The sequence below is a fragment of the Asparagus officinalis genome, chromosome 8 (assembly GCF_001876935.1).
Source record: "Asparagus officinalis chromosome 8, Aspof.V1, whole genome shotgun sequence".
NCBI classification, from domain to species: Eukaryota; Viridiplantae; Streptophyta; class Magnoliopsida; order Asparagales; family Asparagaceae; genus Asparagus; species Asparagus officinalis.
Genome location: NC_033801.1, coordinates 45,938,774 through 45,952,153, shown reverse-complemented (window position 1 = coordinate 45,952,153; position 13,380 = coordinate 45,938,774). Strand labels below are relative to the sequence as shown.

Here is a 13,380-nt window from a genome sequence, read left to right as displayed (position 1 = left end):
TATTGTATTGAAATCATAGCAACTTACTAAAAGAGGACGGGAGGGCATAGAGTCTTTATCATGACTAAAAACTGTTGAGAACCTGAATGTGACGCCCCTGGGTTCACACAAGGCTGCAGTCCAAGGTGAAACCAAGAATGTCAAACCTGCCATGCACCACACCGTGCAATAACATGTTTCACCATCACAATTAACATCTATCTAGTAGAGTCAACAACTGGTGTAGGTACAAAACAGGTAAAAGATAATACAAGATATACTAATGGAATGATAACAGTCACATAAATATCTCATCATCCCACATACAGAAATACATAGCCAAGATCTGAGTAGATAAACTGGAATACTCAACAAGTCTCAAATACAAATATCTGACGAAAAGGAAATAAGGCACACAGCCTTTACAACTTCTAGAACAAGACTCTCAAATGTCTAAATAAAAATCTACTGTGGAACTCCAAAAGAAAATATAACTAAAGAGACGGCTGAAGCTGAAATGCATCGTCATCAGTCTACGACTCTCCGGGCTCCTGGCTCGTTACCTGAAAGGGGGAGGGACAATGAGCGTCAAAGCGCTAGCGAGTAACATCATAACCAACCCCAAGGGAACAAGGCTCGTTGTATAAGAAAAATACAGTTAATATATAAGAGATCAAAAAAAATCATTGATCTTACTAAAGGGGGTTTTAGTATTTAGAAATTTACAACACGAGCATAGGTACGTCGAGCGAAATAATCCAAACAAGGAAACCCTCATTATATACCTTACATCTCAAATTGTAAACTCCTAAATACCAAACCCAAGGTTCTAGTGCAGTAATAATAATAAAAGAAACACGACGAATACCAGAGCATGAAAACAGTGTTGTGACATAGCCCACATGAGTATCATGTTATTACTTACATGAATATCATGTCAAAATCTACATAAGTGTCATGTAAAACTCACATGAGTGACATGTCAGAAAACGATTAAGTGTCCAAAACATAGACTATATAAAGTAAACGTCCAACCCATAGACTGCATGAAGTAAAGGTCCAACTCATGAACTGAAAATAACCATTGTCCAACGCATGGACCGGATGTGACCGTTGTCCAATGTATGGACCGAATGTGACCATTGTCCAACGCATAGACCAGATGTGACCGTTGTCCAACGCATGGACCGGATGTGACCATTGTCCAACGCATGGACCAGATGTGACCGTTGTCCAACGCATGGACCGGATGTGACCATTGTCCAACGCATGGACTGGATGTGACCGTTGTCCAACGCATGGACCGGGTGGTAATGCATATCCAACACGAGGATTAAATAGCAATGCATGTCCAACACGAGGACTGAGATATACAGAAAAACCTACTTATATCAATCCACACTCAAATCAGTGTGTAAGTCTCCAATTTATACCCTCAGGTCATCTATCATGCATGGATACATAATAAGACTAAAACCAATGTCAGATAATCCAGGCGAACTCTCGCACATGAGTGAAATACCCCAGAATACACAAAACAGGGGTTATACAACAGACAGAGCGGCGGTCGACCGCACCGGTCGATCGCTCTCTGATACGCGGCTGGCGGTCGACCGCTGCGGCTTCTCAGCGGTCGACCGCTCCGGTCGACCGCCAAGCGGATAGAAACCCAATTCTGGGTTTCTGTCAGCTCGAAACCTGAAACAAGATTTGATATTCTACGATAACAAGAGTTTTAACGATTCAAAAATCATACTAAAGATAAACAACTAACCCCAAGCTTGAAATTTACATTTTTAATATTCTAAATCCATGAGAACAAACCAAAAACGTTTTAATAACTGTAAAAAAAATGATTTAACTCTTGTTTAGGCAATTTTAGATCTAGATCTTATTGATAAAAGTCCATTGGTGAGCTTTTAAAGTTGAAAACATGATTCTCATAACATGTACCATATAGATCTACTATCTCTACAAGAAAATACGATTTTTGGCCCAATAAATTCAATAAAAACTCAAACTTTGCATGAAAACAAAAGGGGTGGAGTTGGGCGAGAAGTTACTCGCCTGAGGGGTGTAGATGAACTCCCAAAAACAAGTGAGAATGATCCTCCTTCGCTGAACACCGATGGATCTCGCATCGACTCCTCCAAAATCCTCCAAGAACGGATCTAGGGTTTGGGAGAGAAGAGGGGGGCTGCTAGGGTTTGTAAAACAGAAGAAAAGAGGTGATTTTCGTGATATAACATGTATATATAGCAGCAAACCCGAAACCCGAAACCCGAAACTGAAAATTCAGTCTGACTAGGAACATTCTCTTCGGTATTTTGGCTAAAACTTTCTCATACGATCTCGGAATAAGGTGATCTAAGATTTTTTGGAAAGCTCTTGAATAGACCTACAACTTTAGTATTATACACTTTTCCAGATTCTTAATGAATCAGTGAGAAAAATATAGAAACTCTCAACTGGTCAAAATTCCCAGATTCTCACTCTTGGCCTTTGCATGATTTGTGTATTTGTACTCATATATATACATATATATATTGAATTGATCTCAAATCAGTTCCTAGCATACTCAAACATCATGATATATTATTTATAAATGTATAACATATTTATTATTATTTATCATAAAGTATTCAAATTGTCATGGACGCTTAAGCGTTAGTGGTTGGATCGCTTACCGTCGATGTTGGAAGTGCTACTTCTATACACTATGTTCATTCAGTGAGAAGTTTAAACCTAAGAATGCTTGAAGGTGTATTTCCCTACACTATTTTAGACACTCTATGGGTTGTGTTTATATGTGAGCAATATGATGAGACTGATCAAAAGAGTTGTAGCATATTAAGTTCTTGGGGAGGGTTTCCTACACAAAGAAGAAATAGATTAAGATTTCGGTTTATACGAGATCAAGGAGACTGTCCTGGATCTAGCACTGAAAAAGGAATTGGTTCCTCTATCAGCTGGGGTTAGTGGGAGTGAAATATTTTCTAGATTACTTAGAGCCATCTATAGAATCTTAGTTGCCTAAAAGATCATTCCATGGAATAGAACCCAAATGATATCTAAGATTTGTGGAGAAATGTTCATGGTAGTACCACATGATGTTATAGATTCTAAGTCATGTGAGGATACTATTTCTGGATCTGTAGCGAAAGAGTGGAAATCAGCAATGGATGTGGAGCTTGAGTTCATGAGGAAGAATCAAGTCATGATTTGGTGAATCTTTTAATTGAATGCGAGACCACTAAAACAAATAGATTTTCAAGGTAAAAAAGGACGGGGCATTTAAGTGATGCAGGATAAGAGTACACCCAAGTAGTAGCGCGGACTACCAAAAGAGATATTTTCTTTGATGGTGAGAATTATCTATATTTGCATAATATTGACTCTTACAACATAAATAGATCTTGAAGTAGTCTAGATAGATATCGAGACAACTTTTATTTATACAAAACTGGAAAAAGTGATCTATGTGGACCAACCTATGTTTCATAGCCAAGGTACTTGAGCACCAGGTGTACAAGTTAAATGATCCTTCCAATGGCTTCAAATAATTTTACAGTGGGTAGTGTTTTTTTATTCTATTAGACTATATTGGGTCATAGTTTCAAGATGATCAATCAGGACGATTAGGTCCATTTACACTGAGCTGATAGAAGTTTGAGATATGTCATCGTGTATTAGTAGCATATTGCTGACTGGTTATAGCATGGAGACCACTGGGGATCCAACTGCCAAGAGTCAGGCTCCAAGTATAGGGCAATGTATTGACATCAAAGCAGAGAAGAAGGTAATCCTGAGCATCCCTTCAAGGAGTGTAGTTGATAGTCTTGTATGTGTAGAATAATCGATACATCCTTTGCAGTAGGATAGATGAGTAGACATTGGTCCAACCCTAGTATGACTCACTGGGAGGATCCTCAAATATTTGATTTAGACAGTACTTTGTGTTTTAAGCTATAACAAACACAAATGCTCACCTATAGAGATATTCAAATGCCGACTGGGCCGATAATACGAATGAGTGAGTGTCAATGTCTGGCTATGTTCTATTATTGAATGATAGAATCATTTCTTAGAGTAGTGAGAAGCAATATTTTATAGCGCTTTTTCCACATGGAGTGAAATATATGGTGCTATATACAGTAGTATGGGATGTAGTCAAGTTGTACAAATTCTTAGAGAATTTAATTGTTGTGCGACATGTAGAAGATGATGTGATTCTCTACTGTGAAGCCATGTCAACTTGTGGTTAGACAATAGGCCCAAATTACTTTGGGAAATTGAATAAAATCTAGATCAGGTGCCATTTTATTAAGAAATAAGAGAAGGAGGATGTTGTGCTAAGTGTATTCCGACGAGTCAGTTGATCACAAATCTACTGATGAAGGGAATAACTGAAGAGTAGCTAGTGTAGACACTTGAGCCTTAAAGGTAACATCTTTAATAACAACTTTTACTTTATGTTAGTTGAAACATCAGACACTTGGGATAATATGGGTAGCGACTTTATAAGGCATTATGTTTGTTTTGTCTTCTTCTCATCTATATACATATCTAAGTGATGTGTTGTGAAAATAGTGGCACGATTGCAAGTACACAATCAATTTATAGTATAAAAAAGTATCGATCCTATGAGGAAGGTGTAAGAAGTATTCTAATTTGAATCATAGAGTTATGTGTGGATAAAAAGGAGTGAAATTAAAGAGTTATAGAGAGTGTGTGATTATTTACACATAAAAGAAAACTAGAACAAGAGGAGAGAAAGAGAGTGAACAAATGAAAGAAAATAAATAATAACAAGGAGGAGAACTAAAGAAAATAGAAAAGAACAAAATCAAGACTAGAAAAATTAATCAAAAAGAGGAACTCAAAACAAGTAAAATATGGAGGAAATTAAGTAGATAAGATAGAAATCAGAATTGAATCCACTAGTTAATTTTAATTAGGATTTATGAACTACTTTCTTTTTATCACATTTTATTTTAGAGTTACTAAGCGTAGACTATCAAACCACTTAAGGAAAGCATAACCTATCAAAATATTATCTAAGTAAAAAAATTTATTTATGAAAAGAACAATAACTAGATAGTAATTCTAGAATTCATAAGTATAATCTATAAAACCACTTAAGATAAGCATATATTATCAAATTCTTCTTTTACCAATTAGTTCTATAGTTGATTATCCTAAACATGATCATTTTAAGCACAAGGAGAGTAATCCATAAATCATAAAAAAATCAAACTAGTTTCATATAATTTTAGAATTCCTACAAAATTTAGTTGTACATCTTAAAAAAATAAAAATAAGAAAATAAAATCTAAGCTAGAAAGAAAGAGAATAAAAATAAAAATAAAAACTAACTACAAAAATAAAAACAAGAATAAGGAAATAAGGTCTAAACTATGAACATAAAGGAAATCTAACCAACAAAGATAAAAGAGCATAAAGTAAATCTATACTATAAAAGAAAAATATAAAAAATAAATTCTACGAAGCATAAAAAAAGAGTATAAAAATAAATCTAAACTATATGACATGAAGTAAATCTAATCTACTAACATAAAAAAATAAAGAGAATAAAATTATAAAACATGAATTTCTAACATAATAAAATAAAAGAGAAAAATAAAACTGACATTGCAAGGGGTTGGCCACTTGAAAAACAAATCTTCATCAACGAAGAAGAAAAAAAGAAAATTTAAAATGTTGATTTTTTTATTAATTGCAAATAAAGTTTATAATTTTAGGAAGTTTTCTCTATATAAGTGACCCTCCTCCCCAAATAAAGTTTTTATAAAAAATTTCACACTCAATCCTTCACCCTCTACCTCTATTTATAGCTTGCAACAATCAATAAGAGCTCTTAGATTTGCCTTGGGCTTTGTGAAATAAATCTCAATTATTTACTATTTCTATTATAAACTAATCGATTAGCCAATCGGTTGGTCAACTGATTAGCCAATTAGTTGATGAACTAATTGGTTCCTAGCATAATTGATTCCTTAGTTGACTTATTGACTTAATTTTTTTTCTTAATTCCTTAGGCTTTTGTGGGCCTCCTCTTGACTTAATATTGGGCTTCAATAAGTGATATAAAAATGGGGAAATTTGATTCTTTTAGGCTCTCATTCATTAAGTTTTCTTTTCTTACAAATTAAGAGAAAAACACATTATTAGTGATATATTTATTTAAATAAAATAGATAATAATGGTATAAAAATATAATAAAATATGATAATCAAATACCGTCACACCTAAATTTTTGCTAGTCTAGCAAAAAAATAAAAATAAAAAATAAATAGAAATACTAACTTATTTTTGCGGGAAATTGTGATTGTATTGAGCACATACAATAAGTCTTCCAACCCCTAGGTTACCCTAGAGGATGAGTTATAGTCTCGTGAGGGCTAGCAGTGAATATATCCATAAAATTCGATCAACTTATCAATTTGAAGAAGTCAATGTATGATTAATTCACTTGATATATTTTAATAATCTAATTGAAGCTAGCTTTTACTCAACAAAATAATTTTATGTATAACTCTAAAGTAAACCTCTTAGAAAATCTTTTCATTATAGTTATACAAAACCAAATCTAACTTAGAAATTTAATTAAAAGATTTAAAAAGAACATGCTCACTCTTTGTTTTAAATAATTTTCAAGTATCTTGATCAATTTATTTTTAAGAACATATATATATATACAACTTTTTTTCTATCCACTCATATATATATAGATATCATCAATGGATAGAAAGTTTGGTGGATGGTTCACTTAAGTTGACATAAGAATTTTTCTCTCTCTCCCTCTCTCACAAATAGGCTTGACCGAGAGTACTAAAAGGAAAATTTGGGATAGATTAGATGAATTAGTACAAGGAATCCTATTTGGAGAGAAATTACTTATAGAAGGGGATCTTAATGGGCATGTTGGTAAGGATAATAATAGATATGTGAGGATACATGGAGGTTTCAGGTAAGGAGATAAGAACGATATGAGTAAATCAATTCTAGAGTTTGCAAAATCATATGATTTGATAATAGCCAATACATTAAAAAAAAGGGATGAACACATAATAACCTCTAAAAGTGGTTTTAATAATAGTTAAATAGACTTTTTTCTTACTAGAATAATGTAAAACCCTAAAAATTTGAATATTTTGTAATAAATAATAAATGTGTTATATTATGAAAAAATAATATTTATTAATATTTGAATATGCTAGAAATTGATTTGAGATCAATATAATGTATATATGTGAATATAGAAGTGATATTATGCATACGTGCACGGGCCGGAATCTGGGAAAAACGACTAGAAAAGAAACATGTATCTAGTATATATATTGATGTGATTAAAAATATGTATGATAGAGTAACAACTAGAGTAAGAACTAATAAAGAAGAGACTAAACCATTTCCTATTACCATATGTTTACACCAAGGATCAGTTTTAAGTGCTTATCTTTTTTGCATTAGTTATCGACCAACTTACTAAGCACATTCAGGATGAAATCCCACAGTGTATGTTATTTGCTGATGGTATAGTATTAGTTTATGAAACTAGAAGAAACATTATTTCTAAAGTAGAAAGATGGAGACAAGCTCTTGAGTCTAAACGTTTTAGAATTAGTAAAATAAAAACAGAATATATATACAATGCATTCTTAGTAAAAATAGAAAAAAGAGAGCCTGTGGTACATATTGATGGCTAAGAAATACCTAAAACTAATTATTTTCGCTGTGTAGGATCTATTATTTGGCTTGATGGTGAGATAAAGGATGATGCTGTGCATCAAATCAAATCGGGAAGGTTGAAATGGCGGAGTGCTTCATAAGTCTTATGTAATCGTAGAATACTAAGGAAACTAAATGAAAAATTCTATAGGACGGTTATAAGACCAACTATGCTTTATGGGTAGAATGTTGGGCAATTAGAAAAAAAACATGTTCAAAAAATGAGTGTAGCAGAAATGCGAATGTTGCGATGATTTTGTGGGTATACATTAAAAGATAGGATAAGAAATGAGTGCATCCGTAGTAAATTAGAGATTGCGCCTATTGAGGATAAAATGAGAGAGAATAGATTAAGATGGTTTGATCATGTACAAAGAAGACCCTTTAATGCACCGATTAGAAAAAGTGATAATATTAGAATTAATGAGGTTAGGAAATCTAGAGATCGACCTAGAATGACTTGGTCAGAAGCAATTGAGAATGATATGATTAAGACTAACGTAACGGAGAAAATGACCCTTAACAGAATGGAATGGAAAAAATAGGATTCATGTAGCCGACCCCAAACATTTGGGATAAAGGCTTGGTTATTGTTGTTGTTGTATCTTGTGATTCTGATTTAGGATTGTTCATGACATGGATCATTAGACATCAGATAACATACATGAAGATGTACATTAACATCAATAAGAGCAGAAAAATACTAAAGGGGATGATACATTGTTATTCACATTTCATTAAAACAAAAAATAACACAAACACACCCAAAGCCCAAAAAAAGAGCCACTTGAGGCCAAAGAATGAGCCATAAAATTTTCCCTGTACAATTCATCAAACTTGTCAGAAATCAATTCAGTTATGTTAGATTCACTACCAAACCAAACCAAAACGATATTATATCGGGTACATGAATGACGAAGTGAGTGAGTAGGAGATCCTTGTCAGAGGGCCGCGTTGTTGCACAACCTCATTGATATCCTTCACAATGTCAAAAACTGCATTTGGCTGCGCTAAGTTTAGTGCATTCTCAGACATTTTCTTGAGCTTTTCATAGTCTGGACCGAACCATTGGGCAACTAGCCTTGCAGTTTCCTTTGGACTTTTGGAGAATACTCCTGCCCCGTTCTTGACAACATATGGGATATTTCCTACTTCCTGCAGAGATGGAAAAATATCATGTCAAATTAATGAATAATCATAGCAAATCTTTAGCGCTTGTTGATATTTACACTGTAATGATGTTTGGATTCTAATATTTGTTGTTTGCATATGTCTACAGATGCATACATGAAGTAATTCAGAAAGTAAGGTATGTCAGAATGTGACTATTGATTCAATACAATAACAGTTCTCTACTAGGAGTTAAAGCAAGTATACATGAATCTTGATGCTAATGAGTTATGCACGAAATAATATTAAATAGGTTTGATATAATTTTATGTTTGGTTCATGGATTCATCACTGACCTGGCCAGGGATGAAATCATTTAGGATGATTGGAAGTCCCTTTATCAATGCCTCAGCAATCGTTCCAGGACCCGCCTATCAACACAGGATATTTTCAGAAAACTGACGGGTTAATACAATCAGCATCATTCACAATATTTTCAAAGGAGTATGTAATTTCGGAATATTGACAGGTATCCAAATCAAGTTCATTCACAATATACTCAGAACCACGCAATTTATAAAACGATAGGTATCCAAACTCAATCTCATGCACATGTATTCAGACGGAGCACAAAAACGTGCACAATACCTTGGTGATAATGCAGTCACAGGCTCCCATCCATTTCTCCATCTGGGTCTCAAATCCTCTGATCTTGATAGGTATTTTCCACTGAATTTCCTGTAGAGAAGTTCTCAATGCTTGATTACGTCCGCAAATGACCACAAGCTGCCCAATTGGCCTGTGGAGCTCTTCATTATATAGTGATTCTCCAAGAACCTTTGCAGTCTCTTTTACAGGACCCATGCCTTCGCCGCCTCCCATTAAAAGAACTGCAGGCAGTTCATGGTGCATTTCAAGTTCTTCTCTTAGATCGTTCTTTGAGAGAATTGCACGGCAGAAGGATGGGCGTATTGGTAGACCAAATACACATATTTGAGATGGATCCAGGCCATCGAGCGATGCTCTTTTGGCAACCTCGTCTGAAGGGCAATAGCATCTTGTGACACCGTCATGGAACCTGAAAAGATTGAAAAACTCTTGACAGTTAGTTAGGAAAAGATTTATCTCTTATTTGTCAAGGAAATCTTATTGTATAGTCTTATTCCAAAATTTGCAGTCCACTATATGAATCCTATTCTTTCATTCTATTCTAGGTCAACTCCTCCGATAAGTTAAGTGTTGTTACATTTCTCTTAATTGTTTCCAACCAACTTATTTTATGCCTACCTCAGTAATATAATCTTATCACGTTTTTCTAATTGATGCATTTAGTGGCCTCTATCTCAATCCTACAAAATCTCGGTAACATAATTGTATCATTTCTACTAATTGATGCATCTAGTGCCCTCTGTCTCAATCCTACAAAAGGAGAACTAGTTGTATATACAATATACATGCACCGGCTAAATTCAACAGAACTGTACTTGTTTCATGTCATGATCATTAGAATCTGAAATTTGGATCTTCAAACAAGTTTTTCGTTGAAATTTACCAAGTGGGATGGCAAGTGTTGAGGTCAGTGATGACAGTCATGAAGACTACTCTCTTGTGAAGGCCCTGCCATTTGAGAACCCATAGAGGGATGTGCTGCATCAGAGGATGAACACTTATGATGATGTCTGGCTTGTACTTCTTTAGACCCTCCTCAACCTGCCTGCAAGCACACAAATAAAATTAAACAACCAAATAAGAAAATAAATCACATTTTCTATAAAATGAATGAGAATTCATCAGTACATATTTTCAGTTCTTACACTTTGACAAGATAAATTCAATTTCATCTAAGTGGGCATTTTTCTTAGAGACATCCAAAATTTAAAGAGAAAAACAACATTGAGGCTTCTTTTTACACATATAGAGAAACAATATGAACAAGTTCATATATATTCAAATATGTGACAAATTTCTCCATATATTTGCAATATGTTTAAAGTTGTGACATTCCATCCTTATCAACAATCTAAGTTCATCTTTTAGATTTATTATGATTTTTAATCAACATAATAAGTAAAGGAGAAAAATTATATAAACAGTTTAGACTCCCTCTGCGACTCTGCCATTGATGTCAGCTCTGCGACTCTACCATTGAAGTCTGGCTCAATCGTAGAAGGATAAATAAACCCATATTATTGTAAGCCGCAGACTGGAACCATGACTATGACACTCAACAAACAAAAAGGAAAATAAAAAGTGCAAGGAAAAAAATATATATATATATATATATATATATGGAAAAGTGTTCCTAAGGTGACACCTTAGATAATCATCTAAGGACGCGGCCTAAAATCACATGATCGAGCTACATTGTGGATGATCCGCTCCGTTGAACTTGATCTACATATATTTTAAAACCCCAACACACCAAGTTTGGGGTGAACCCGTCGTGTTTGACCCTTCGTCAAGTCGTGTGAAAAGTTCTATTCGTTCGAAACCGTTAAAATTGATATGAGTCACACGGTCCACCAGTGACCACAGTTCTCCAAATCCATGACTACATTTATATATGTGCACTTAACACCCAGCCAGAAAAAAATACACAAGTACAGAGACTTTGCCAGGTTGCCCATGTTTCCAGCAGAGCTGGAAGCAAGCAAAAAGTGATACCTTTTGTTAAACAATTAATTATAAATTGAGACGATCACCAACTCGGAACCAATCATTAGCAAATTAATGATGAGGATTTTTAAGAGGGAAGAAGTACTGTACGTACTTAGCGTAGAAGGCAGCAATGGCGGCAAGATAAAGGCAATGAACCCATCTTGGAGAAGTACCGTGAAAGGCCACTTTCCACAAGCTTGCATGCTTCACCATGAATTTATAGGATTTTTCCATATTGTTCATTGGCCACCCAGCATGCTCTTTACACAGATCTTTAACAAATACCTAAAAAGAAAGTTATAAAAAAAAAATAAAAAATAAAAATCAACCCAAATTTCGAACAACTAACTAATTCCAAAAGCGCTGGTACAGATCATCAACATGCGATTTTGCAATGAAGAAGGATGAAATTCTTTGACCTTTAGAAAAGTGATTTCTTAATTACCCTGTACTCGCCACCAAACTCGAGCCTGAAGGCGTCCCGGATCGCCTCGGCGGATGCACGGTGCCCGCCCCCCGTATCGCTCATCAGTATGAGAACGTTCTTGGTTGCGCTGCCGCGCCGTAGCTGTAACCCAGCTCCATCGTCCGCAGCCAAACCCCCTCCTCCTCGCTCCTCCTCCTCGCTCCCTCCTTCAATACCCCTCCCTCCCTTCCCGCCGCTAAAACGACGCGCACCCCTTCGCTCCTTTGGCGGTCCCCTTATGCGACGACATAGTACTACTACTCTTGTACACCGTGTCCCTTAGGGAACGCCTCGGCGACACGACAGGCATCACCATGGCGAACAAATCAAAAGAGAGGCCGAGAGGGACACAGCTTCCTAACTACTTCGTGTTGGGTTCGTGAGATTGTGTGCTGAAGAGGGGTTGGTGGGGGGTGCGAGAGAGAGAGAGAGAGAGAGAGTTCTTATAAAACCATGTTTCGGAGCGGTGAGGATCATCAGGGAATAATGCTGGGTATTAATTTTTGAGCTGTTACTATTTAAAATTTGGGCCTCCGGGGCCGTTAGATTCGCATCGCCCAGGGGAATCTACTCTTCGTTTGCGCGATTTTGATTCGGTCCCCGTTCTGGTGCTCCGCTGGAACTGGTTAATAGCATAGCTGCGAGCTCGTGGGGCCGGTTTGGTTGAGTGTGGGAGTAAGTTTTAAGGGTGGGTGGGGACGTCGGCCGGAAGGGGGATGTGGCTTTATCCCTTAAGGTCCTTGTTTATTTATTATTCTCACAAGATTTTTTGCTAATGTACGGGGACGCCTACGGGTTGAATGTAAAGGCTTCCTTTTTTTTTTTTTCAATTTTATAGTTGTTCGCGGGGAAAACTGTTTTCTTTTTTATTGAGATAATTGTCATCTTGGATTACAAAGATCCGGTCTTTTATAGATCCGGTTACAACTAAATCAAAGAAAATAAAGAAAAATTACAACTTTCCTCCTGTGAACAAATCACGAGCTCCTGTTTTGCGGCCGCTCGCTTGTGTGGGTTCTTTGCCTGCGCCGGGGTTAATCCGTGGACCACCGCGCGATCTAGATCCGGTCGGATCTACACGATTATGCGGGTATTATTCCACGAAGGGAATAATAGCCGGGAGGGATTAATCCACCAAGGGAATAATCGCTCGGATCTCGAGATCTAAGACCAAGCTTAGATCTGGAGTGTAGTCTCGTGTAGATCTCAGATCTGTTCTTTCTTCCTCTCGAAATCCTGCCTTTTCTGACGTGGATGGTCGCCGAGGATCGAGTTTGCTCTTCAATCCGGCAGAGTTTCGGCTCTTGAAAGTTCCACCTCCGAAAATAAACATCTCTAGGCCTATTTATAGGCTCTCAGGACAGTGCCCGCAAAAAGAGAAATGTCGGCCACCGTCGGCCACTGTCGGCCACCTC

At 36.1% G+C, this 13,380-nt stretch overlaps 1 protein-coding gene across 1 annotated transcript; it reads right to left on the bottom strand.

Moving 5' to 3' along the window:
• Positions 8,431 to 12,064, bottom strand: LOC109820101 (probable monogalactosyldiacylglycerol synthase 3, chloroplastic). The gene is made up of 6 exons (XM_020386172.1): positions 11,945 to 12,064; positions 11,612 to 11,784; positions 10,394 to 10,555; positions 9,490 to 9,919; positions 9,198 to 9,272; positions 8,431 to 8,886 (listed from the first exon to the last, which is right to left on the bottom strand). Exons 1-6 carry the CDS (start codon positions 12,026 to 12,028, stop codon positions 8,626 to 8,628), a joined length of 1,185 nt encoding a protein of 394 aa, XP_020241761.1. The 5' UTR covers positions 12,029 to 12,064; the 3' UTR covers positions 8,431 to 8,625.

Coding starts and splice junctions, on each gene's coding strand:
- LOC109820101 (XM_020386172.1), bottom strand. CDS start 12,028: ATGAGCGATACGGGGGGCGGGCACCGTGCATCCGCCGAGGCGATCCGG. Junction 11,785..11,944: donor AGTTTGGTGGCGAGTACAGG/GTAATTAAGAAA, acceptor CTTTCTTTTTAG/GTATTTGTTAAAGATCTGTG. Junction 8,887..9,197: donor ATGATTTCATCCCTGGCCAG/GTCAGTGATGAA, acceptor CCATCTCTGCAG/GAAGTAGGAAATATCCCATA.